At 39.4% G+C, this 26,067-nt stretch overlaps 1 protein-coding gene across 14 annotated transcripts in view; it reads left to right on the top strand.

Moving 5' to 3' along the window:
- Positions 1–26,067, top strand: part of PPIP5K1 (diphosphoinositol pentakisphosphate kinase 1) — a 204,345-nt gene that overhangs the window by 165,477 nt on the left and 12,801 nt on the right. For 5 of the 14 annotated variants that reach the window (XM_088472876.1, XM_088472875.1, XM_088472880.1 and 2 more), the window contains 4 exons: positions 4,526–4,588; positions 16,739–16,918; positions 23,371–23,508; positions 24,144–24,257. In XM_088472876.1, coding sequence (XP_088329002.1) covers positions 4,526–4,588; positions 16,739–16,918; positions 23,371–23,508; positions 24,144–24,257 — 495 coding nt within the window. The remainder of the gene's footprint in view (positions 1–4,525; positions 4,589–16,738; positions 16,919–23,370; positions 23,509–24,143; positions 24,258–26,067) is intronic. The other 9 variants (XM_088472887.1, XM_088472885.1, XM_088472886.1 and 6 more) reach the window with 5 other exon arrangements.

Here is a 26,067-nt window from a genome sequence, read left to right as displayed (position 1 = left end):
CTCAGCATAATCCTTTGTTTTCTAACTTTTATGAATAAGTATAAGTGGTACCCCACTATATTATGATCTGAGGCTTTTGCCACTAAGCATTTCTTTACATGAGGATTAAAGGTTCTCTGGGATATATATATTGAAACTATTGCATTAAAAGCGGTTTTCCTGTGAAAAAAAAGGCCAATTTTTGATTAGGCTGCATTTCACCAGACAAATACAGCGAGGTCTGGCAGCAGTGGGGCGACTGATTAATGCATAGATATAATTTATTTTATTTAGTGGTGCACCTTGGATTAACAGAATGGTTTATCCTCCCAAGTCCTCATCCATTCCAGCCATTTTACGGCACAATACTAAGAAGAAGTAATTGCAGGCTAAAACATCCACATTAAGGCATTTAGAAGTTCGAGTTAATTATAAGTGAAGTGAAAATGAATTCATTAGAGAGCAATCTGACCTAGTTGCATACCATTTAGATAGATCACCCACAAGCCTGAAAGCACTTTTACACTGTGGGCCTTATTCACAGTTGGACATAAACACAAGTTGCAGCTTTTAAAAAAAAAAAAATAGGCAGGCACTTCTTTTCGCAATGTGCTACTTTTTTTAATTTTAACATGCAAGGGTGCCATGGTACGGGTTGGAGGGAGCACGATACTGTATGTGCATGTTGACACAAATTGCGGACAAGATGGGCAGTGAAAACGATTCTCTGGAGGGACCTGACTTGCGGTTGCTGAAATCCAGGTGCAAGTTGTGAATTGATGATGATGATGATGATGACAGCTGCAGGCTGTGTCTGATTGGTCAAATGCAGTTAAATAGCTGCAACTATTCTTAAACAAGTATTCAGTACACTGTAATCTTACATTTAAATCAATGTATGTTTCCAACTGAATTTGGAAGGGGAAGGCTGCCCATATGTTTATTAGTTTTGACTTACAAAATAATAAAAATCTGCGTATCACATGCTTCAATTGACTTGGGTGTTTATTTTTTCTGGTTGTTTATTGGGATGCATATGCATTGTGTATTGCAATTTTTGTATTCTCTGTGAAGACACACCCCATGTCGTACTCCTGGCGGATCGTTTGTGCCCAATTCTGAATAAGACCCTCTATGATTTGACTGTAGCTTACATACTTAGTGCAGACATGCAGTGTATCTAACAATTTAGCTTTTATAGCAAATATAAAGAAACTGTTTTAAAGAACACAAACCATTTATGGAAAACACAATTCCAAATGTTCTTCCCTTTCCTAAATACAGACGTGGACAAATTAGTTGGTACCCTTAAATACAAATATTCTAAAGTGGTCTGGACATATTTGTTGGTACCGCTTATCACTATAATAAAATTATATTTTCTATTTCAAACTAATTGCCTTCTTAAATTCACATCACATTTCTTCAATTTTCTAATCAGTCATTCAGTCTGTTTAAATGGAGACAAAATAGTCACTCTGCTGTTTGATATCATCGTGTGCACCACACTGAACATGGACCAGAGAAAGCAAAGGAGAAAGTTGTCTGAGGAGATCAGAAAGAAAATGATAGACAAGCATGTCAAATGTGAAGGCTATAAGACCATCTCTAAGCAACTTGATGTTCCTGTGGCTACAGTTGCAAATATTAAGACGTTGAAAGTCAATGGGACTGCAGTCAACCTTCCTGACAGCGGCTGCAAGAAAAAAATTGACCCTAGATTAAATAGGACAGTGAGAATTGTAGAAAAGACCCAAGGAAAACTTCCAGAGAGATGCAAGCTGTGCTCCAAGGTCAAGGTACATCAGTGTCTGATTGCACCATCTGACGCTTTGTGAGCAACAATGGGCTCCATGGAAGAAGACCCAGGAGGACTCCACTTTTGAAAAAACATCATAAGGCCAGACTGGAATTTGCTAAAATGCATACTGACAAGCCACAGCGCTTCTGGGAGAATGTCCTTTGGACAATTGAGTCCATACTGGATCTTTTTGGCAAATCGCATCAGCTCTGTTCATTAGCGAAAAAATTAAGCTTTTAAAGAAAAGGACACCATACCTACTGTGATACATGGAAAGGCTTGGTTATGTTTTGGGGCTGCTTTGCTACATCCAGCACGGGTACCTTTAATCTGTGTGGGGCACAATGAAATCTAAAGGCTTTCAAGGCATTCTGGAGCGAAACATACTGCCCAGTGTCAGTAGGCTCTGTCTCCATAACAGATCATGGGTCTTCCAACAGGATAATGACTCAAAACTCACAGCTAAAAGTACCGAAGAATAGATCGGAACAAAACATTGGACTGATGATGATGACAGCTGCAGGCTGTGTCTGATTGGTCCAATGCAGTTAAATTGCTGCAACTGTATTTCTTAAACAAGTGTTCAGTACACTGTAATCTTGCATTAAAATCAAAGTATTTTTCCAACTCCGTTTGGAAGGGGAAGGCTGCCCATATGTATGTTCGTTTTGAAATAATAAAAATCAGCATATCGTATGCTTCAATTGACTTGGGTGTTCTAAAGTGGCCTTCTATGAGCCCTGATCTGAATCTTGTTGAACATGTATGGAAATAGCTGAAACATGCAGACTTGAGAAGGCACCCATCATTCCTGAGACAGCTGCAGCAGTTTGCTGTGGAAGAAAGGGCCAAACTACCTGTTGACAGGTTCAGAAGTCTCATTAAGAGCTAGAGAAATTGCTTGTTTTCAATGATTGCTTCTAAAGGTTGTGCACCCAAGTATTGGGTTAAGGGTCCTATATATTTGTACATGCCATTTTCATTTATATTATTATTTTAAATATTCTGTTGAAAGACAAATAAAATGCAAACTATGATTTATATTCAATATGGAATAAACAATGATGGATGACCATTACTTTTGTCAATTTCAAGTTATTATGTGGAAGTGTACCAACAAATGTGTCCATGCCTGTACTATGTACACTTGGCAGGGCTTTCAGCATCGATAAGACATTTGTTGTTCTTGGGAAACAAGGTAAAAATGTGCCCGAGTCTTAGACAGACCTTTTTCTAATTTACTCTGGAAAAACAATGTATTTAGTCTGCCTTTACCATCCAGTTAACCTTCACAGCAGTAAAATTAAAATTTTCTACAGCAAAATATGTATCTAGACCCGACTAACAATACATGTTACACCCCACACCGCACCCAACTATCTCAGAAACACCCCTTTAATGTACATACAACACCCCTTGAAGTTTACCTAAACATGTCTTCACTTAACAAAAACTATTGAGTGGGTGTTCCAAAAGTTATGTTTTGGATTTCTCGTATTTTGGTGCCTTTATCAGTAACCTAGAGGTCATCTATTTTTTTTTCCAAGATATATACCATCCAATACATCTCCAGTACGTTTTTATTAATACTTTAACCTCTAAAGGTTTACTTAATAGAATCATATCAATAACATATATGTGGTGGTTTCAGTACAATCGTTGTTATTGTTTATGCTCTTTTGTTGTGTGGTTGGGCTTAATGTACATAACCCATTATTAAAGAACATTTATTTTTATTTCTGCTACATTGTGTCTTTGTGAAGATGTTGAATCCAAAAATAATCGGTATTGTACATTTTAACCACGTTAGTGTAGCACATGTAATCAAATTCACTACCACAATGGTGGTAGTAACTCCACAATTATATTTTTTTTCCAAAATTACTCTCCTTTTACGTCCTAAATGTAATATATATATATATATATATATATATATATATATAATTTATTTTTGCTAAATTGTTTAGATTAGAAATGTGCATCAATGTCAAACATGAATTGAGCCTATCACTTAAGGTGGGTGCACATTGGAAAGATATCTGCAGATCGACTGATCTGCAGATATATCAGCAGATGATGGCTGTTCATACACACTGAGCAACCATCATCTGGCCGTGGGTCCCGCTCCCCAGCGTCCTCTGCAGCAAGTGTACAGGCAGCTATATTTGCAATCAGCTGTGCTGCACAGCCGACACGATATGTCCGTGAACGACGTCGTTCATAGACATATTGTCTGTACACACTGGCCGATGTGCACACGATACAACGGCAACTCAATTGTCCAGCCAATATATCGGCCAGTGTGTACCCAGCATTAAACATCGCTGAAAGCTTGAAATGTAGTCTAATTTACACACAAAACGAGTAAAGGTGGATGTCATAACTATATCCATTCAACTGGTTTTCAATCCACATTCCGTTCTATAATACAAAACTGTATTCCAATACCTTAGAGTGCACATTTTGGTTATATTGTTATTGCAGCACTTATAGTATACGTGCTTATAACTTGGGCAAATAACTTCTGCATGAAAAACATACTCACATGAACTGATATCTTCAGTATCTCTGCTTTCTCCTGCATGTGGCTTCTGATAATGTCTCACCGAATGATCGATGTTTTTTGCTATAACACAAGCTGTGCCTACAGGGTGTTGTCCCAGGATCCTGTGCCTGTGTATGTGCCTGTCCTAGTGCCCAATGCCAGGATGTTAATTCCGATGCTTGTTTTTTTTTTTTCCTCAGAACTGTTGTCTATGCCAGCTGTAAAACGATTTTCTGTGTCGTTTGCAAAGCATCCGACTAATGGTACGTTCGCTTCTTTGATTTGAAGTGTTGCCTCACACTATTAACCCCATTTTTATTTTTTCGTTTCGTGTTTTTATTTTTTTAATATATATTCGTTACCATTCCGACAACTCTTGTTCATACTGATATTGTGGTGTGGATTCTTCCTTTCCTCTTTTTCCATCATTTTTCTTCAATTACTTAATGTCCTCTTTTTTATGTCGTATCGTGTTTCCCCTCACTCATCTTCCAACATTATGCAATAACAAGATTATTCTGTTCTTGCAAGCGAATCCAACAAAGCTCAATTATATAACTGGGGAAAAAAGAAACACCATTCTATCGCTTTTACTTGAATTTTATACCTGACTTTTAAAATTGTCCATATTTTAATATCCCCAACCCATAATTATTTTAACTGAATAAAATAATAATCAAATTTTTTAAACTGGTGCTGAAAGAACCCTGCTTATCCATTGTCTTAATGATATTCCTGATTGAAGAAAGTAGATCATTTAGACATAATAAGCTAAATAAAATGTGTATTATCTTAACAAGTAAAGTAAATTTATTTTAGAGCCCAGCCTTTAAAACTGTTACGTTCATTCACAGTTACTGTATTAGTGTAATCAAAATGCAAAAAATACTGAAAAGCAAAATGACTTATTTTAAAACTCCATCGCTGGCAAATGCAGTATTTACGAGGGAGGGTTTCTGTGTATGTGTGCAGGGATGGGGTGTAGCCAAAATACTGTGATTAAAAGTATTGTCATATTGGCTTCGTCCCCTCCCCAGGCACATCGAATAGGGGTGGAACATTGAAAGAAAACATAGGTAGTATTAATGATTTTGACATTGGTCATAAAGCATTGTTTAGTCCTAAACATTGGTTCAGGGCCACCAATGGTTTCTGGTAATAACTAATTTTATGTCTAGTTGTTTGAAGTAAACTAGCTACATAGCAAACCTCTTATACTATTTATACACTTAACTTGTGAGGTATCAGTAATAGTGTGACTTGTCTGCACCTTATCAATGATAACTTTTAGTTAAATCCCCCAGATTTTATAACACCTATTGCTCCGCATGCTATGCATGGACTTGAACATCCAATCTCATGCATCGCAGTAAGACACCTAACACATGAGCTTTTTGCTCCTGTGATGTAAGCCTAGTAATTCTAATATTTTGAAGCTAGTTGTAATTCCACTTTGTAACCGTTGCAGCTAAGCTGATCTATGTAGTGTGCATCCACACACAAGATAGATATACATAGCTGCAAACTAAGTTAGACTTACAAGACTTTCTGTGCAGGAGTAAATAGCTCATGTGTTAACTGTATGACTGTAGTGTATGAGATGGGGAGTTTGAGTCCCCTGTATGACATGCTGAGTAATGTGTTACTTACATGAGGATTTAATTAAATGGCACACACATCCGCTGCATGGTTGGAAACCAAATGATCCTGCCCCCCCCCCCCCCAATATACCAGTAGAGCATCAGAAAAAAACACTTGAGATATTGAGGAAACAATGGATCCTAACAATTGCATTGTCAGTCATTGTAGAAATTAATCTTTACAATGGGGTTTTCTGGGTACTCAGAATTCCCTCCACCTAAGTGCACTACTGTCCATATAAGAGCCCATACATGTGACGGCAGTTATAGAATGGCAGATTTTCTTTGCTGGTAGCTGCCATGTTAATTTATTTCAAAGCAGGACTTTGTTAATTGCCAGACTTTGCTCTGCTTACCTTTTAATGTTTGTAAACAGAGTGAAAAGTTACCTGTTATATTTTATACTAATCCAATGTATCCAATTTATTAACTTGACATGTGGGGCAGACTTATATATATATGGCAGTATCTAGTTGTCAACTTAAGTGATGTATAGAACTGCTCTCCTGACTTTCAAGGAGAGCCTATATAGTTCCCCATATACTACACCATCATTTTTCCAGAACTAGCTCTATTTTAGATATATGTAGAATTGCTACTTTAAATCTGTTGGCTTCAAATTGAACACACATTTAAGAGTAACATTTGGAAAAGCTAATTAGACAATTAATAGTTTTTAGTCTGCAGTTTTAATATTTACTCAACTCTAAAATATCAATAAATGTGTTATTTTCAACTGCAGAGACCATTTTGTTGAAGTTTTAGTATTTGGTATTTTAATAAAATGGTTTTGTTTTTGCCATTAGGCCTCACAGCCATAAATGCTAGTGCTATTTAAGTTTGAGTAAATCACTTTACTTGAATTTCTTGTTGCGCATAAATAGATATATCCTACATAAGCTAAAACTTGCATCATATAATCAACATACATTGAATAAATATTAAAAACATTTGAATGGTGTTGCTCAGACTGGTGAAAATTAATGTTTTCTTTAGAGGCAACTGATTCTATTATATAGTCATTTATTGCCTGATTTTTTTTTTTATTTTTTTTTTCAAAGCTGCTTTCTCTTTTTCAGGTATTCTTTGCAGACTTCAATGTTTTTCCATTTTCTCATGTTTCTTTTTCGTCATTTCAAAGCTTTTTATATACTTGGTATCTTGTATCTCATTCCTCTCTTCTATTTTTGCTCTAATCAGCATTTGTGTCCCCTTGCACCCTATAAACAAAGTACACTTGGACAACCAGCACTTAAATGTAATGACAACCATAGCAGAAAAAAGAAGTATTAAAAGCACAATATCATTTTAATATTGTTAAAAAATATTATACGGGCCATACATATACGTCTCAATTCCCTGTTCTCCCGATGCTGATAAAAAATGGCGAAAGTCGGACCTAGATAATTGTCGGGGCGGAATCAGGAAATCGAGATTTTCCAACATGTCGGATTTTTCTGATTCCCCTACCCTGGCAAAACGGAGAATTTCCCTGATACAACCTAGCTGTATGTGCCCATTACACTTTCAGATACGGAAATGTTTTTTAGTGTCTCTTGAGGGAATACATACGAATTACCGCCGGTCAGAAGTCCGGCGTTTAAATCCCGACAGCGGCAGACCGACACGGCTGAAAATCCAGATCGTGCCCAGGTAAGTATCGACTAACCTAACCCCCCCTAACCCTCCTTAGGGGTGCCTAACCCTAACCTTCCCCCAGTGCCTAACCCTAATCCCCCCTCTAAGTGTCTAAACCTAACCCCCGCTTCCCCGACCACCTAAACCTAAGTCCCCGGGGGGGTGCCTAACCCTAAGTACCCTCCGGGAGTGCCTAACCCTAACCCTCCCTCTCCCTAGCCTAACCCTAACTTCCCGGGTGGTTGCCTAACCCTAAGTCCCCCCTGGGAGCCCTAAACCTTACGTCCGCCGGCTTCCCGATTGCATACCCTCTTGAGATTTAGATTTTTCCATTGCTGGCAGTTAAAACAAGTGTATATCAGATACACTGAGACACGTTCAAAACATACATCTATCAAATATTTAGCGAAAGAAGACAAAAACTTTCCAACAGTAATTAGTGGTGATGTTGTAGGGAGAACATACTGATAAAAAATCTGACCAAACTGCATAAATGTACCCAATTATAGCTGAGGATTCCCTCATGGTTTTTTATCAATATGTTATCTTTCATTGAACCTGATCCCAGCATTTTTTGAGGTGTACTTTTTTACAAATGGAAGACCTTTTGTTTTTTTTGCAATACTCAGGGGTTGATGACCCTGGTTAATATAATCATTTTTAGATAAGTAAATTCATGTTTCATAATAAAAGAAAAGCTACATTATAAGGTGATAAACATATTTTTGCTATACTTTCTGACACACAGAAACAATATTTGCTTGCATTTCTCAAAACAGCAAATGTGTGTCTGTGTTAGTGTCTGTGTGTATAGTAAGTAACTATTTGTGTCTGTATTGTATGGTGCATGTTCTACGTTAACAATATAACATCTTTGCAAATAGTATTTCTTGCTTATTTTTGCCTACTTCCTAGCACTAAACCCTAACCGTACCATTACCAATACTAATAATGGAGGACTCAGCAATTACCTGCATACTGTAGTTAGCCAGAGCTGGTTTGTCTGCTAGCACTGCCTTACAAAACTGTTATCAGGGATGAAGTCTTGCTAGTAATGAAAGTGCCTAATTGTACAGCTTGTGTCATTCTGCCTTGTCCAGAGTCATGGACAAATGTCCAGATACACAGAAGAAAGTAAACATAATAGATTTTTTTTCTGTAGCAGAGGGAAGTACAGCATTAAGGATGAAACTGGGAGCTAATTTATTTTGCCTTATTTCAGTTACTACATAAATAGAAAATTCAAGGTTTTAATAAGGCATCAAGATTCAAAATATAATCCTACATTAATCCAGAATCCTGACCCAACTATTCATATTGTTTGCACTGCAGATGTCCTAGGATGAAAATTTACCTTTGTTAAAGCTTCTTATTATTGGGGTTATATTCACATTATTTATGTTTATGAGCTTAATATTTGCTACAGATAAGTGTCAAAATAAAATAAATATATTTGGAGGCCCATTACAAAATGCAGTTATACGGTAAAGGTTTAGCAGAATCACAGTGAACAGTTTGAATATTATTGTTGAATAGCCCTTTTCCATGTAGTACATACAGGGCTAATATGAACTTAATCTAACTACATTTTTGCTCAGTAATAAAGATAATGGTTCATCAAAGTCCTCAAGTGGTATGGAAAGTTTCTCCCTTTGTATCCATCTCCTATCAACCCCCGATTTTATCTTCTAACTAAACAGACAGCTCAATAAAGACTGAGAATTTGCAAGGAGAAATGGAAAGCTTTTGGGAAGACGATGACCATTCTAAAGCAGTGAATAATTGCAGGAAACATGGAGAAAACTTTGGGGGAGATTTTATGTGAGATTATTATTTTTTTTTAATATATCTATTCTGTTCCCAGCGTGTACTTTTGGTGTGAAAACGTAGGTTTTCCAAAATAAGGTGGAAATTATCATAGGACCTGTAAAGACTCTTTAGTGGCAATCATTTCCCAGCAATGTGCGGCTGGGCATATCACTGACAATTACTGCAACCCAACATTACACATTTTCCTGTGCGCCTCTGTGAGGTTCGAGGATAAATGTGTGACGTTGGTGGCCGTGAGGTGCTGGCATTCTCAATGTTTCTGTGGCACTTTGTGCCATCACCTTCAAATTAATTGCCTCCTATATACTAGTGAAGAATTAAATACTTGGTATTATTATTATTATTACTGATACTAGTCTTCTAAAATCCTAGATAAAATGTATAATCCTATTAATAATAATGTTATTTATGTAGCACTTTTCAATTGCAGAAAGATGTGAAGTATTTTGTCATAAAAAGTTAGTGGCAGGATTGTTGTTCCATTTGGGTAAATCTGAGTAGCCACGTCTTGCAAGTTCTGATCGTTCATCTCTTGGGTGGATTAGCCACTGTAATTACTATATACAGAATACTTTATTGTTTAGCGCATGGCCCCTCTCGAAACCTAAAATGTGACGGCAGATAAAAAAATATCGGCCCATCTGGTCTGATTTTTCTATACTGTAGTTAGCCGCCTGATACCTCTATTTGAGCATTACCTTTGTTTTTTTCTTTTGGATGGCCTTCATTCTTATCAAGGTATCCCCCTTGTAATACCCCTTCTGTTTTAGTCTCTACCACCTCTGTTTGGTGGCTATTCTCTGTCCACTCCTCTTTAGGTGAAGTCATTTTTAATTGAAGATCCCCTAAATCTACCACAGTTTAAGTGCATGTCCTCTTGATTTAATACTTCTCTTATACAGCTCTTCCTCTGAAGAATGTGACCCTTATTAAAACCTTTAATATAGTTGAACGCATCTATCATATTCCCGCTCCCCCTTCTATGCTACTGGTCCTCGTTACTGTAAATGAGTGACCAGCACTATCACCTGGACTGGTTACTGTTAAACTTGGGGGACAACAGGTGTGGAGATTCCTTGCAAAGCTTTAACTAACCTCAAACTTTGCCATGCTGAGCTGATTGCTCAATAACAGACCTACCGTACGTACTATATAAAGTGGAGGGGGGGGCTGTGGGTGTCCCCTCTTGTAGTAATGTGAACCATCCCCAGTTTGTTCAGCCTGTGGCTGAAATCTATAAGTAAATTGAGCCTGCTAAATGGTGTTTTTTCTACGTTCCAGTCTCTGATTGGCTATCCGCGTTCGACTGACATACTCTTTGTGACTCTGGTAGCTTGTGACATCTATTATGGTTTTTATTTAGGATTTCTCTGATGATTTATCTGGATTCTGCCTTTGTTCAAATTGAACATTATTGTGTATTTTGTTACTAAGGTGAGCAAGGAAGTGACTGTGTTACCCCACCTCACTGTGAGCCTGATTCAGAGGTGGACGCTACTGCATGTGCGGCTGCAATTTCTTTCTAAAGCGCAGCTGCGATAATATGCAGCTGCTAGTCTCTGCCTTCCCTTTGTGTACTTGCAAGCGCTGGACATTACAAGCCCTGAGACGCCCACTTTCCATGCCCATGAATAGTGCAAATCCGCCAGTGGACTTAAACACTCCACCATCGGTGCAACAGCCATTACACACCCATGAGCGGTTTCTGCGTACTCTCAGTGGTACGCATGCACCGTAGGGGTTTCTCTGACTTTTCACGCATGTACCAAGGCAAGTAATTGTTCAAATGCACAACGGCGACACTGCGCCCACATGTGATTCAGCCCCTGTATGACATAGCAATAACTATCCCACATCGCCTTCCCCACTATTCTGAAACAATGGACCTGGATTCGTGCTCTGCTATTTAAGTATAATGTTTAATGGCCATAACTACTACAGGCGGCTCTAGTGCCACATGTTAGAGGGGACATTAGATAGAAAATAAAAAACCGTAAAGATCAGCTGTATTTCTTTGCATCTATAGAAGTATGCCTGTTGTCTTCAACCATGGAGACCTTTTTTTTGTAGCCTGAACCAACGTGTGTGTGTGTGTGTGTGTGTGTGTATATATATATATAATCAGTATCTGCAACCTCTTTAGGATGCAGTGGTATAGTTGATATGCGGAATTTTCATAAATGATTTTTCAAGCCATAAAGCAATAACTTTTACTGTGTGTAAGCAACAGGTGTCCTGATTGGGGTCTCTGATTATTTCTACTCTACTGAGGTTTAATATTGTCCATTGTTTCAGTAGAACAGTGGCCACATTCTGTGATAGAAGGTAGAATGGCTTTTAGTGTAAGCAAAAATAAGTTATATACTTTGGACAGCGATTATTGCTTAAGTAAATGGGACACTCAGATAAAATTAACTCTTACTGGTAGTTAGGGCTCATTAGTCATAAAGCAAATATCATGCCCTCTACACACTTTTAAGCAATGTCTGGTGTATTGTTCCCTCTCCCTTGCTCCCACTTATGACACTCCTCTCAACCCCTACTATATCTCTCTCTTATCCTCTCGTACTGGCATCCCGCCATTGCTATCTTTCCCTCTATCCTTTTCTAATTTTTCCCCCTTTCTCTCCATTGCATTCTCTGACCATTCTCTCTCTCTCTCTCTCTCTCTCTCTCTCTTCCTCTCTCTCTCTCTCTCTCTCTCTCTTCCTCTCTCTCTCTTCCCCTCTCTCTCTTCCCCTCTCTCTGTTCCCCTCTCTCTCTCTCTCCCTCTCTCTCTCTCCCTCCCTCTCTCTATCCCCCTCTCTCTTCCTCTCTCTCTCTTCCCCTCTCTCTCTTCCCCTCTCTCTTCCCCCCTCTCTCTCTCTCTCTCTCTTCCCCCCTCTCTCTCTCTTCCTCTCTCTCTCTCTCTCTCTCTCTCTCTCTTCCTCCCTCTCTTCCTCTCTCTCTCTCTATATATCTTCCCCCCCCTCCCTCTCTCTCTTCCTCTCTCTCTTTCCCTCCCCTCTCTCTCTTCTTCTCTCTCTCTCTCTCTCTCTTCCTCTCTCGCTTCTCCCCGCCCAGCACAGGCTCATTCTTTTACTACCATCTCTCTTTCCTTAATTTCTTTCTCCTCCACTATTCACACTGATAGGTAGTCAGTCACTAACTGCTTATAGTTGTGTACACGGAATGCAGCCACTGCCAGTTTCCAGATCTTCCAGTCACTATTGCATCACTTTAAATAAGTGCCAGTGTCCTGTTCTTCCTTCATGGGATAAGTCAGTACCCGATCAATAAATTCCTAGTCAGCGGTATTTTAATTGTGGTGTCATGTGTAGTTTAAAAGCTAATGCAGTAGTTCAAAGTACAGGTCGAGTCTCCCATATCCAAAATGCTTGGGACCAGGGGTGGTTTGGATAACTGAATATTCTGTATTTTGGAATATTTGCATACCATAATAAGATGGCTTGGGAGTGGGACCCAAATATACACACAGATTGCATTTATGTATTATATACACCTTATACACACAGCCTGCAGGTCATTTTATACAATATTTTCAATAATTTTGTGGCTCAAACAAAGTTTCTCTACATACGTCAAATTCATTTATGTTTCATATACACCTTATACACAAAGCCTGAAGGTAATTTTATATTTTATTTTTAATAATTTTGTGCCTTAAACAAAGTTTGTGTACATTGAACAATCAAAAAACAAACGTTTCACTATCTCAGTCATGCTCAAAAAATTCTGTATTTTGGAATATTCCGTATGTTAGAATATTGGGATATGGGAGACTCAACCTGTACTTTGTTCATTAGCACTAATCTGGATGAGCATTTAACCATTCATATTACAGCTGCTTCCCTGACAGATGTTGGCAGCAATAATTGTCTGCAAAATAAAAGGTTTTTCTTTAAGAGCGATATGTAAAATCCAAATAATGAGAGAGAGGCACACACAATAAGTGTAAAAGCTTCAGCGATAGCATTCATTGTCTTTGACTCAGATAGCGCACCTTCATGCAGCTTTCTCTTCAGTAATTCAATAAATCTAGCAAATGAGGGCTGTTTATGCTAATAGCATCTGTCAGCAATAACCTACAGCAATCTCTTTGCTTTTCTGTCTGCTCAATTAACATCACTTACAAAAATTTTAGAAAAAAAAAAAGAATGAAATATGTATATGATTGAAGTTGTTTCTAACTCCCCCTCTAGAAAAAGGAGTATTGCCATGTATACAAACTTAGCATCCCTCCTCCACATGCACACATGCTGGCAAACTCATAAAGACAGGACAACAGGAATAGGCTGAGTAGTGTCTGACTGTGTCATTCCAATCTGACTTTAGGGTCTGGGATTGAAATTAAATAAAAAAAATTGGATTGTTGGTTATTATCCAAAAAAAAGTTGTGCCCTGCAGCAGATTAATTTATTCACAAATGCACTTATGTTCAACTAGCATATGCACAGAGGCTCACACTCCCAGTCTGATTCCTGGAGCTGGACCTATATGGGGAAGGAGTCGGGAAGCCGACGGACGAAATCCCGACTGCCGGCTTCCCGACTGTCTAATCCCGGCAAGTGTCTAATGATAGGCATCGAAATCCCGACGCCTGTCATTAGACCTACGCCGGGAGCCCGACACCCGGCTTACCGATCGAAGGTAAGCCGGGCGTGGACAGCCGCCGGGGGCTTAGGGTTAGGCAGCCCCCCAGGGAGGTTAGGGTTAGGCTAGGGGAAGGGGGGTTAGGCACCCCCAGGAGGAGGTTAGAGTTAGGCACCCCCCCCAGGAGACTTAGGGTTAGGCTGCGTGGAAGGGTGAGGGGGTGTTAGGTTTAGGCACTTAGAGGGGAGGTTAGGGTTAGGCACCCCTAAGGGCGGGTTAGGGGACGAGGTTAGATTAGTAAATAGAAAATATACTTACCTGTCGGGATCTTAGCTGCCGGTCTTCCGCTGTCGGGATTTGATCCGCCATGCGGCCGGCGGTAAATCATACCGATCCCCTATATGATAGGGCTGCAGGCACACATGGCAATACACATTGATGAAAGGATTAAAAACATCCCTAAAAAGTTGTGTTTACATACATATATATTACATATGCCAAAGCCTGAGTATTTAATCCAGAACCTTTCTCATTTTAGTAATATGTCTGTGACAAACTGTCCAGCTAAGTGTATGACCTGTGTGATTGTGGAGAGCTGTTAAAAGCTTTAAAGGAATCCATCTATCTGGGATAAGGAAAGCGTTGTAGGGTGCAGTACACAGGAATCTTAATGCTTCATGACTCATTAATGATGAGTGATTGGCTCGTTCCTGCCTAGGCATGGAAACTGTTTAGTACAGCTTGGTTTACTCATATAGCCGGCAATGAGGGATATCTGTGTCAGCTTTGATCCATATCATTAGCCAATTAGTGATTTGGGTATACAAAGCTATAGTTAAATTAGGTGGATGGGTCATAGTAAATTGGGACAGACAGCATTTAGCACAGTATTTTACAGCTAATGGTTCATATATGAAAGCTTACGCTTTGTATTTAGTTGTCCTTCAATCTTTCCAACAATTAATAGAAACAGGAGTTTAGTTATATTACTTAAATTAGACTTAGTGTGCAGGTGAATACACATTTGAGCAAATATGGGGCCAATAGTGGGAATACGGTCATGAATTTTCAGTAAAGGCCTGGGCGATAAATGTAATAGGCTGCAGCTTTGAGACATCGGCGAGTCCCATGCGAGACTGCCTAATGTTTTAAAGTAGCAGTCTTTTAATATAAAAAATGAACCTGATTTTGCCTACTAAAAGACTGCCACTTTGAAACATCGGGTAGTATCACACGGGACTCACCTATGTCTCCCAGCTGCAGCCTATTACATTTCCCGCAGGCGTGTGGATTATCTCTTAAGTGCACATGTCACACAGTGGGGCAGCTATTTTGTGGTCTGGAGCAATATACATGAAAATGCAGACTAGGAATGAGCGCCTATTGAATGTCTGGTCATTAGGTGCCCCAGTGGGGTAATTTTTCATGAATACCGTTCAAACCAACAAAACTGTTCCCATTCATTGTGAGGAGGTGACTATAGCACTTTAAATAAAGGACAGTGTGTACTTGTTCAGGTTTGTTCTTCGCAGGCCCCCCCCCCCCCCCTCCCTTTCCCAGGTGACATAGAAAACAGCATGGAGTGAGTATAAGGCTGGCCATACACTGAATAGTAATCATTCCAATCTGACCACTGCCTGATTATTGTTTGGTGTACATGTGTAATCTATAATTATTTCAGCTATTATAATCATTCAATGCTGAAAATGTCATAAAAATGCTTGTGATTGTTTGATTTTCAAACATGTTCGATTGTCCAGGCCGTCATTCTGCCTATTTCATTCAGTGTACAGATGTGTCCCCATACATCTAGCCTCCTTGCACGTTAAACAGCCCTTCTAGTGACTCTGTAGCGCTGAGTGTCTTTTTGTGCGACATTTTCCCTTAAAATTTATCTTATTCGCAAAGTACTGACACTGGAGCGTAGCCTTTCGCATGCAGATATAGCTGAAGTCGCACACAGAATACAGGCACGCCATCTTTTTAATCAGCATAAGCTGCTTATGTGTCCTATTCGCATCGCTTTGCGAATAAGACTCATTTTAACAGAAAAACTTGCACGAAAAGATGCTCGTCACTACCGAGTCGCACGGCGCTCACACGTTGTAGGGTAGATGTATGTGGACACGTTTGTAATTAACACATTGCTCATCCATCGTTCAGTGTATGGAGCAACTGTTAAATCATTCAAATCAATCAGTCTGTCCTAGCCCTTGGTCAGATTGTGTGCTCTCCTGTTCAGTGTATGGCTGCCTTACCTTGGGAGGTGTTGCTCCATGCTTTTTATTGCTCTAAATATTCATTTGCTTATAGACTTTTGTTTTAGTGAATACTAGCACACATACAGAATACTTTGGAATGGGTTTTCATATTTCAGACTCTCCCAGTGAGCAGGATTGTTGCCATCCATCCGCTACTGTACTACATAGGGATATATAGCACATTTCCCTCCAGTAGCATTTTAATAGATTTACTTTGCAGGTTATTTTTTATTGTTTTCTGAGGCTTCAGTATATTCATGATTGAGGAAACCTATAACCAGAATATGTTTATATATAACCAGAGCAATATAAAGTGCTGAATAGCATTAGCTGTTTACATTTTCTTTTCTTTTTAGCATGGATCCCTTTTTCTTTCTGCCCCTTCTTTCCATCTCGTCATCCTCACGCTTCTCTCTTTCCTTGTCGCTTGTTATGGCCCATTTTCCTCTAGAATGCCTGGAAGACCACGAGGTCGCCCAGCTGCTCCGTCGCTTTTCCTCTGAATACCCTCCGTCTCGGGACATCTGCCTGGATGGGGCATTGGCCCACCACCTACAGCAGTGCTACTACCACCTCCGTCTCTTCAAGAACTGGCTGATCTCGGGCCAGGATGATATGGAGTGCCTCTACGGTACTGCACGCTTGCCGCTCTGCCTTTTGCTATGGGGCAGAGCCAGTTCTGATGTCTGCTTGATGGAATGCAAAGTGCGCTAAGAAATATTCCGATGTCCGTGCCACAAGACTAGCATTTTCATGTCTGTCTGGTCATTAACCTTGAATCCATTACCCCAGTGTTCCTTTCCAACTGTTTGCCTCATATGCATTTTTGTGTTGCGATGAGTCATATGGTCATATCCGGCTGCTCAGATTTAAGTTTGCACCTTGAGAGCTTTGCTTGGTTGCTGTGTTTGTAATGGGAGAGTGTGACAAAACTTTTTGCTATTTTTCTGCCTGTCTTAACATTAGTCTGTAATACAGTATTTGGTCAAATGCATTATGTGTGTAGAATAATGTTGGTCAAAAAAATGGTCATCACTATTTAGCCAAATGCTTAGGATGGAGCTGAGTTTTCCTGGCATCAGGGAGGTCTATAAAGAAATTCCCAGTTGTGGAATGCACATATTAATGAGTTAAGTGATTTAAATGATACCAGTGCTACCTCATGCTTGTTTCTTTATTTTAGTTCTTTAACATTCTACTACATTCCCTTGCCACCACTTTGTGGATTACCAACTTGTATGTGCGCTACAGAAGTGGTGTGAGCTCTAAATCCTAGGTAGCTTGTACAAACTACAATCCTGTTGTAGATGTAATTGATCTGGGGATGCCGTTCCATTCCTGTTATACTGTATGTGAACAACGCATCCCTCCTACTTGAGATTCTTTATTTAATCTTGATAACTAATTGCAGGATTACAGTATTCTTTATTAAATCACAGAACATCCACATTAAATAAAAAAAAGTTTTATTCGTTTTGGGTGATTATGTCTCTATGATATAAAGGGGCACTGAGAGGGGGTGGGAGTGGGTATGAATTTCCCCGCTCGGGAATGATGGAGGGGCCCCGCTTCCCCCCCTTAATTGTCAGTGTCTCCGGCAGTGTCATACCTCAGCCCAGCACACGCTTCTGTGTGTTGGGCTGCAGTGGGACCGGGGAGACTGCTGCCGCGGTTAGCAATTACACTGATCGCACCCCTTCCCCCTTAACTTTGCCCCTGTCTGAGGGGCAATTAAAAATTTATATTTATGTAGTGCTGGTCTCTGTTCTCTACTGTTCCCCTTTAGTTTAATTATTCCAAACTAGATCAAGCTCTTTTTTGCTATTTGTAATCAATTGTACTCGTACAAAGTTCTGTTATGTTTAAGGGGCCCTGGGTTAATCTGATGTCTGAACAGCCATCATGTATATTTAAAATAAAATAAAAAAATCATCCTGATAAGCGATGTATTCCAAATTAGGGCTTTTCATAATGGTATTTTTTCTAATTGTAGTTATGCAAACAGAAGCATAAACTGTTGGCTCTTGAGAGTCACATTTTCAATATTGATCAAGTCAGTAATACTCTTGGCTCTATCCTGACCACATTAGGGAACAAAGTGCAATTTATTTTTTTTACTGGCTCATCAATCAACACTGGAAAACAATTTTCTTAAATACTGTTTTTTATTTTCTCACTTTATTTATAGTTTTATTTCTGTTTTTATACTTTATAAACCAAATGATATGTGTGCACTTCATATGTTTTTCTGATCACCTTAGTTTATTTAGCATTTGTCTAGTTTGTCTATCATTTATACACTAAGGGATTTATTTACTAGGCAAGCTGCTGCTTTCTGGAGTGTTCAAGCTTAAAGTTTAAAAGGGCAATGCTTTTATAATAGCAAAACAAACCAGTGTTATGCTATTACAAACATAGTGTTTTTAAATTTCAACACACACAAAAAGCGGTGACTTGCTTGGTAAATAAACCCCTATGATTTAATAAATGATTCACCGAGTTTAGTGATTTGCACAGTTGTGGTCACTTATCACCTTATTATTATTAAACTTTATTTATAGGGCACCACAAGTGGTCCACAACGCTGTACAAAGGACCAAATTATAACAGTACAGTAGACAAGTAACAAGTACAACTACAACTCTCAACACAGCCACTGATGCAGGGGGTGCAATGGAAATATTCAGCGTAAGCTGAAACCTGTAGCTATTGGCACGGTCTCCGATAAAGGTTCTAGGTCGTAGGAGTGGTCCAATGGCAGAGAGCGCAAGAAGGAGATGTAGAGTGTATCAGGTGTGCAAGAGAAGTAGGTAATGAGGAGGGAGGAGGGCCCTGCTCATGGAATTTACAGTCTAATGGGAAATGGGAGACAAACAGAAGACATAAGGAAGTGAGCATTAAACATTCAAGTGGAGATTAGATATATAATAATAACACTACAATAGTACTTGTTAAGTGGGGAAAATATCCTCATTCTTTTTCTTTTGCTTGCTGCATTGCAAAGTTACACTGATAAATAGACTATTCTTCTATAATATGAAAACACTTCATGTCTTCTTTAGGAGATGAGGGCACCGTTAATTGTTTTTTATTTTCAATAATTAAAGGGTGTATTTGAGTGTCCAGAACCCTCAAGATACCAAAGCACACATTGTTAATTCCGCATTTGTTTAGTGTTACTATATCAATAAATCGCTTTTATTATTTAATTTGTAATGGAAATGAAAGTCAACATATCTAATCATAAAAGGATAATGTTTGCTGTGATGACTTGTTTGCAACAATGATGCAAAGTAAGTCGGTTCAGTGCTAGAAAAATCACGTACTATGGGGATGATTTAGAGACTGACCCTGGACCGATTTTGGTCGCAGCTGTTCGATGTGGCTCTAGACGCAGTGTGGGGGAAGCCGCAGCCTGATTGACAGTATGCGCTGTTTGGGGAGGAGACAGGGACTGTTGCACAAAATGGGAGGCGTGTCGCCCCCATTTGTAAGAGTGCTGAGGCCAGTGACTTTGGGGCAACAAGTTTTTAAACTCGTTGCGTATGATAAATAGTGGTCAAGCTAATCGGCTCCCAACTGTTATTTTTCAAACAGATGACCGTTAGTAGCTGATTGGCTGGAGCACCATCATACGCAGCTTATGATAAAACTAGCTACTTATGATAAAACTCGTTGATAAATGGGCCCCTTTGTTTTCTGACTCAGATTTACTGGCCTCTTGTGGCCATTCTGAGTAACCTTAGGGTTACTCAGATGGCTAATGCTTAGCCCGATGATTGCAATGGTGATCCAATTCTGCATACTTAGACGCAGCAGCGGATCACAGAAACCAGCAGTGGACGTACTTTTTTACACAAGACGACTCCTGAGGTTTTTGCTGATTTTTTTCGCCCAGCTGCTGCGTACAAAGCCGCATTTATCTCTGGATCTGGCCCTATAAACATTAGGGAATTCCAGTCCATGAATCTCCTGCTATGTCTTTCTAATTATAGAACAAACCATAACAAAGGTACCTAAAGAAAGTTAAAGGCAGTTTATTACATCCATAGATGGCTTACTATGTTTTATGGGGGATTTGTGCAAAGCATTGAATATTATCACTTGCATAAATGTGTGCATACATCATAATATTGATCTCCAGCATGAAACAACATTGTTGTAGTTTATGATGTTGGAAGTGGGATGTTGTTGGTCATAACCATAAGGGCTTCGTCATCATTCATTCCCAATAACTCTTTTATCTGACTAGCAGCTGTGCCTTCCAATGCACCACTGAGACCTGGGAAACATACATTGCATTTTATCTGGTTGCACATGCCTCAGATTGTCATTATTAAAGACAAATTTATATCACAAAGGTTCTAGTTTTGTCACCATGCTGGGTTTGCCCCATAAGCATGAATTATTTCCTTTCTCAGTATTGACACATCATGCTCATTTCACTCTCCTGGAGTTTAACGTTTGTGTATGAGTATTATTTACTAACAAAGTGGCTCAATTATTCCCCAATGTCCAATCAATAGTAAAGAAAATGTCTGCTGCCCAGGTTGTTTGAATGCAAGCATGTATTTATTATTATTATTATTATTATTATTATTGTGTGCATAATGTATGTGTGAAATTTTTGGTTGCAAGTGGCACTGTCCCTGTAAGTCCATGGCATGGAAGTTTCTTTTTATGTTTCGTCATGTGCATTCATGAATGTATGTATGAGATGAGTGTGTGTACGTTACTGTGAGTCATACACCTTATGGGGGAACAAGAATATTTCCTGTCCCCATTGATGGCTAATAAATCCTTGGATCAGTCACCTCAACTCTGTAATTTTCTAGTTGTAAAATAGCCATTCTCTAAAAACTCTACAAAACGATATCTACTGTACAGTTGTCCAATATATATATATATATATATATATATATATATATATATATAATTTTAATAAACGGATTCCAGGCAGTAGTGGAAGTTTCCTAGGGGCTGCAGTCTCCCCAGTAAAACTTACAGCCCGTAGGGACTGCCTAGCTGTGACTTTCCATTGGAAGTGCTCACTGCTAATCACAGCTTGACAGGTATTCCAAGGGGGAAGCTGTGTTCTGTGCGCATGCGCTATTTTTTCCCTCCTGCCAGGCCTTTGTGCGTGCGCAGTGCATACCAGGTCCCAGGCTGTCCGCAACCGAGTGCTGAACTTCCCCAGTGACAGCTCTCCTTCTTCATAAAGGTAGGAGCCACCACTGATTCCAGGTGACAGGTTGGTTTATATCAACGTCTTTATCCTGAATAAAAACTCCACTCAATAGTCAGATTGTTGATGCAAGAACTTTATATTGTAAAAATACCGCTGTGAGTTGTATATAAATACGCTGTGGATTTGTCCAATGTTACAGGTGTGTGTGTAACTTCTCTAATAGTGGGTAAAGAAACGTCTCAGTATTGAATTTTTATCAGCCCATAATTAAATGCTGTTCAACTTCTCCCTCCTAAATATTATTGGATTTTTTTGTTGGCATTGGTCGGTCTTCAAGCATTAATATACAATACACTTCCGCTATTGAATAAGACTGGATGGCGCAAAGAGTGGTACACATTACTGCCTAAGCTCCGTTACAGCTCTCAGCGGTAGTGTAAAAATCTGGGCACTATGTGTACAAATGTGTCCTCAAACACTGGTGCTCAAGTCATTGCAAGTAGCCCTTCTCGGCGTGCTAAGTCCTAGGAGACTCAAATTCAATTATAATTTCTTGTCCTGCAAAACAAGACCTCATCATTAGTGCACAGAATCGGGTGCAGTATGGGCGGATGTGCAGTGTTCTGCTTGTACCTGCCAGTGTCCAATCCAAAGTGCCCCTCTCACCACATCACTTTGCTGAGCTAATTTTCAGACAACCGCTAAAAATAGGTGTATGACATTACACAGCGGTGTATGACATTACAAAGCGTAAAGCAATGCTTTGGTATTTGTACTGGTATGCAAAATAAGCACAATGCAATATCAGGTTTTTTGATAAATGAGAGTCGACATTGGAAGTTCAGTGTTGAAGTTCAAGGCAAGTAGTTTTATATGATACTTACATAAGACTGTATGGGACTTACTGAGAGAGAAACAAGTGACCCGCTGCTAGGATAGTGTGCTCTGAATTATAAAGATGGTTTAGTGCATTTTTGTAAATTGTGATATTTCCACTTTACGACAGTAGATGTTTATGTACAGAAGCCATAAATGTAGATTTTGCAGAAATGACTTGATTTCAGATTGGTTTCTGTCTTGTACCTTATTCATATTTCCTTTATACATGATATATATTGTTTATCATGTATTTCACGATAACTAGCAGAAACCAGAGTGCAAATGGATCGGCTTATGCCAGGGATCACATTAGTAAGCCGGGACATTTCTATGCTCTGATGAGAGAAAAACATCAAAAAAATTTCAGCTTTGTTTAGTGAAATGTTGATGTTTTTGGTGGGGGAGAAGAAGAAGAAATAATGGGTTGAGTGCCAGTGGTTTTCATAATATTAGCTGCTGTTCCACATCCGCAGGAGGGAAAGGGAAATAAAGAAATGGAATATGTTTCCATCTAATATGTTGTATAGTGTAAGTCCTTGTTAGTTTGTGTAAGGAATGAGAGGTGCACTGTGTCACTTGCCACCTTAGACTACATATTGGCTGGGCATACCTATGTAGGCATGGCCATCTAATAACGGAATCTAGGTAGTTTCATGAACCATTCTGGAAGTTGTGGTGTTAGGGGTTACTTAACAAGTTAAGAGGTTACAGAATAGTCTGGATGAGCAGGTCTGGCAAATACCTTGTTAGATGAGGAGATAAATACAGTTATTATTGATCAACATTGAAAATCATCTGATAGAACAATATAGCAAAGTATTATTTTTCTGTCCATTTTGGTGATGGTAGTAGTGCAATGACTGTTGCAGTATATTGTCGTATCAATCTGTAGTAGTTTATGGTTTCTGTTTGTATAAATGAAAGCTCTAATGCCCTACTATGTGAGTCCCACCGAGATCTCATTTCTAAGCAGGTTTTTAACATTTTTTAGTGTCTCTCTTTCTGATCTTTGACAGGTTTTGAGGGGTGTTCCATGGTTCCCACAATCTACCCACTGGAGACTCTTCACAACTCTTTGTCACTAAGACAAGTCAACGAGTTCTTGACCACTGTGTGTAAACAGTTTGCTGAGACCCATTCAAGTGGATCTGCAGGTATAATGAATTTATGTGGAAATACACTGGATTGCATTACTCAGGATTTTGTGATTCTGTGATACCAATGAAATCCTTGTAAAAATAAATATAGACATTATATGAATTTGATTTACAGAAATAAGTTCAGGCCCTTTATCCCTGGGTCCTAATTCTGTCATTATGCCTGTTGCTTTCTCCTGAATCATGTTTCCTATGCTAGTTCACACAGATGATTTTGTTGCCTAGACAGCGTTGCTTCCAAATGAAATTGTACATCATGTAAAGAGCTGTTGTGCCCTATTGTGACTGTTTAACAATGATCATCACTTATTTGTGGGTGCAGATAGACATTCCTAGAATGTAGTTTAATGGTTTGACTGCTGACGAGACTTCTGATTTGCTGCACCAACCAAAGCAGTTCAGATGTTAGTAGAGGTGTACGTTGACCTAATACCTCATCCACCTGTTACAAGGCAGACGCACCAACCAAAGCAGTTCAGATGTTAGAAGAGGTGTACGTTGACCTAATACCTCATCCACCTGTTACAAGGCAGTCGCAGATGTTCATGGGCAACAAAATCTTTTCTGTGAACAATTCTGTTGATGGTAAATTCCTGTAATGAAGCTTGATCTGTAAATTATTGTTGTATCAGTTGGATGTGATTCCATGATGGCCCGCCACGCACCTAGTGATGCTTATCTGCCTCACAGAATTCTCTCCTCTTCGTCGCTTCCTCTGCGGCATCGCTCAGAGCGGCCTCCCTGGTGTAAGTGCTTTAAGCTTTCTTTCTTTTTCGCTGCAAAAAGATTGTGTGAATGTTTCCTGTTTCACTATTTATGGTATTTATTTCACATTTGCTAATACTTTTATTTCTAATTGCACATAATTTGCTTAAAACAGATTAACCACTTACCCTTAATGTGTTCTTTTTAGTAGGGCAATACATTTAGTAGGGCAATACATTAAGAAAATACTAAGAAAAGCAGTGGTGCTTACTGCCCACTGTTTTGTATCTATCCCACAAACATACTTACTGGTTTTGACCAGCAATACTGTGTGATGTTATTGTCTGTACTCTGTAGGCTTCCTCAGTTCACACTTGGGAAGCCAATCCCAGGATCCCGTCCCAAGAAGTCCAGGATTTTAGTCCCCAGGACTGGAGCAGCAATCTCATATTTTTGTGATTGTGGCAACTGCCAGTACCGCATTCCATTGCCACAGCCATTGCTAACTGCCGGCCTGGGCAGCGTTGGTCTCTTCTGGTGGCTCAAAAGGGGACTGGGCTGTGACCTATGTGGTGGCATGACATCCTAATTCACACAGTCGAAATGCCTGTAGTAACTCAGACAGAGGGCGAGGGACTTTGGGGGGGATGAGCTCCTCTCTTCTTCCTACAGTGGTCAGCTGGTGTGATGTCAGACTTGAACACAGACTATGGCACCACCCCAGGCCCCCTGGTGCCACTGTGTGCATAGTATTGAATTTGGTCCACTTCACTTGCTCAAATAAGTTTCAACTTTCAATACAATATTGGGTTAATCAACTTCTGTGCTCCTTACGCCTGTTAACTCGGATTGACCTGCGAAAACTGACAGAAGAATAATAGTTTATTTGTTCAAGTCAATCCTGGGACTCTTGGGATTAAAAAATGGTCCAGGATTGACTTTCCTAGTGTACATTATAACCTGATGATACTTGGGGATGGAGCTGCAACTGCTTTTCATATGCAGTTTTTTAACAACTCAAATGTGTACAGTTATCACACTTGTTTGATTCTTACATTTACCGCCCATGGCTTTTCTAGGGAATTTATAAAAAAATATTTTTGGAGTGGATGTGCATTGGCACATACATTGAAAATACATTACATTAGGTTCTACATTTTGAAGCTGTATTACCACCAGGGCTGACTAGATCATCCTAAAATCCCTCAGCTACCTGATGAGCACAGTGATACTGCAGCAAGTGTGATAACTGTAGCATGTAACTTTGGGGGACCTCTATTTATGTGACAGCACTCAAACTGTGGAGCAAGGATCAATTCATTGTCAGGCAGCTGTGGTTTACAGCATAAAAATTGTACTTATTTAAAATGCTTTTATTTAACTTTTTGTAAATAAGTAATGTAGAGATGTGTTTACATACATTTAATCTCCATGTGCTACAAGCTGCGTTACACATAACGCGTGAGCCCCGTGCGACTTTGTTGTGCCGAGCATCTTTTTGTGCATCTTTTCCCACTAAAATGTAGTTTATGCTGATTAAAATGATATGCGGCATGCCTATATTCTGTGTGCAACTGTGGTTATATCTACATGCGAAATGCTACGTTACAGTGTCAGCAACTGTAACGTAGCATTTCACATGCAGATGTAGTTGCAAAGCGAATATAGGCATGCGGCATATCATTTTAATCAGCATAAGCTGCATGTGTGTCCTATTAGCATCGCTTTGCAAATAAGATGCATTTTAAGGGAAAAAGGTTGCACAAAAAGATGCACAGCACTATGTAGTCACGCCACGGCCTGACTAGAAGGGCTGTATAACTCGCAAGGAGGTTAGATATATATGGACAC

Source organism: Taudactylus pleione, unplaced genomic scaffold (genome assembly GCF_031769625.1).
Source record: "Taudactylus pleione unplaced genomic scaffold, aTauple2 ptg000129l, whole genome shotgun sequence".
In the NCBI taxonomy this organism is placed as follows: domain Eukaryota; kingdom Metazoa; phylum Chordata; class Amphibia; order Anura; family Myobatrachidae; genus Taudactylus; species Taudactylus pleione.
Note: the sequence above shows the minus strand (reverse complement) of the source record. Positions and strands in the feature narration are given on the sequence as shown.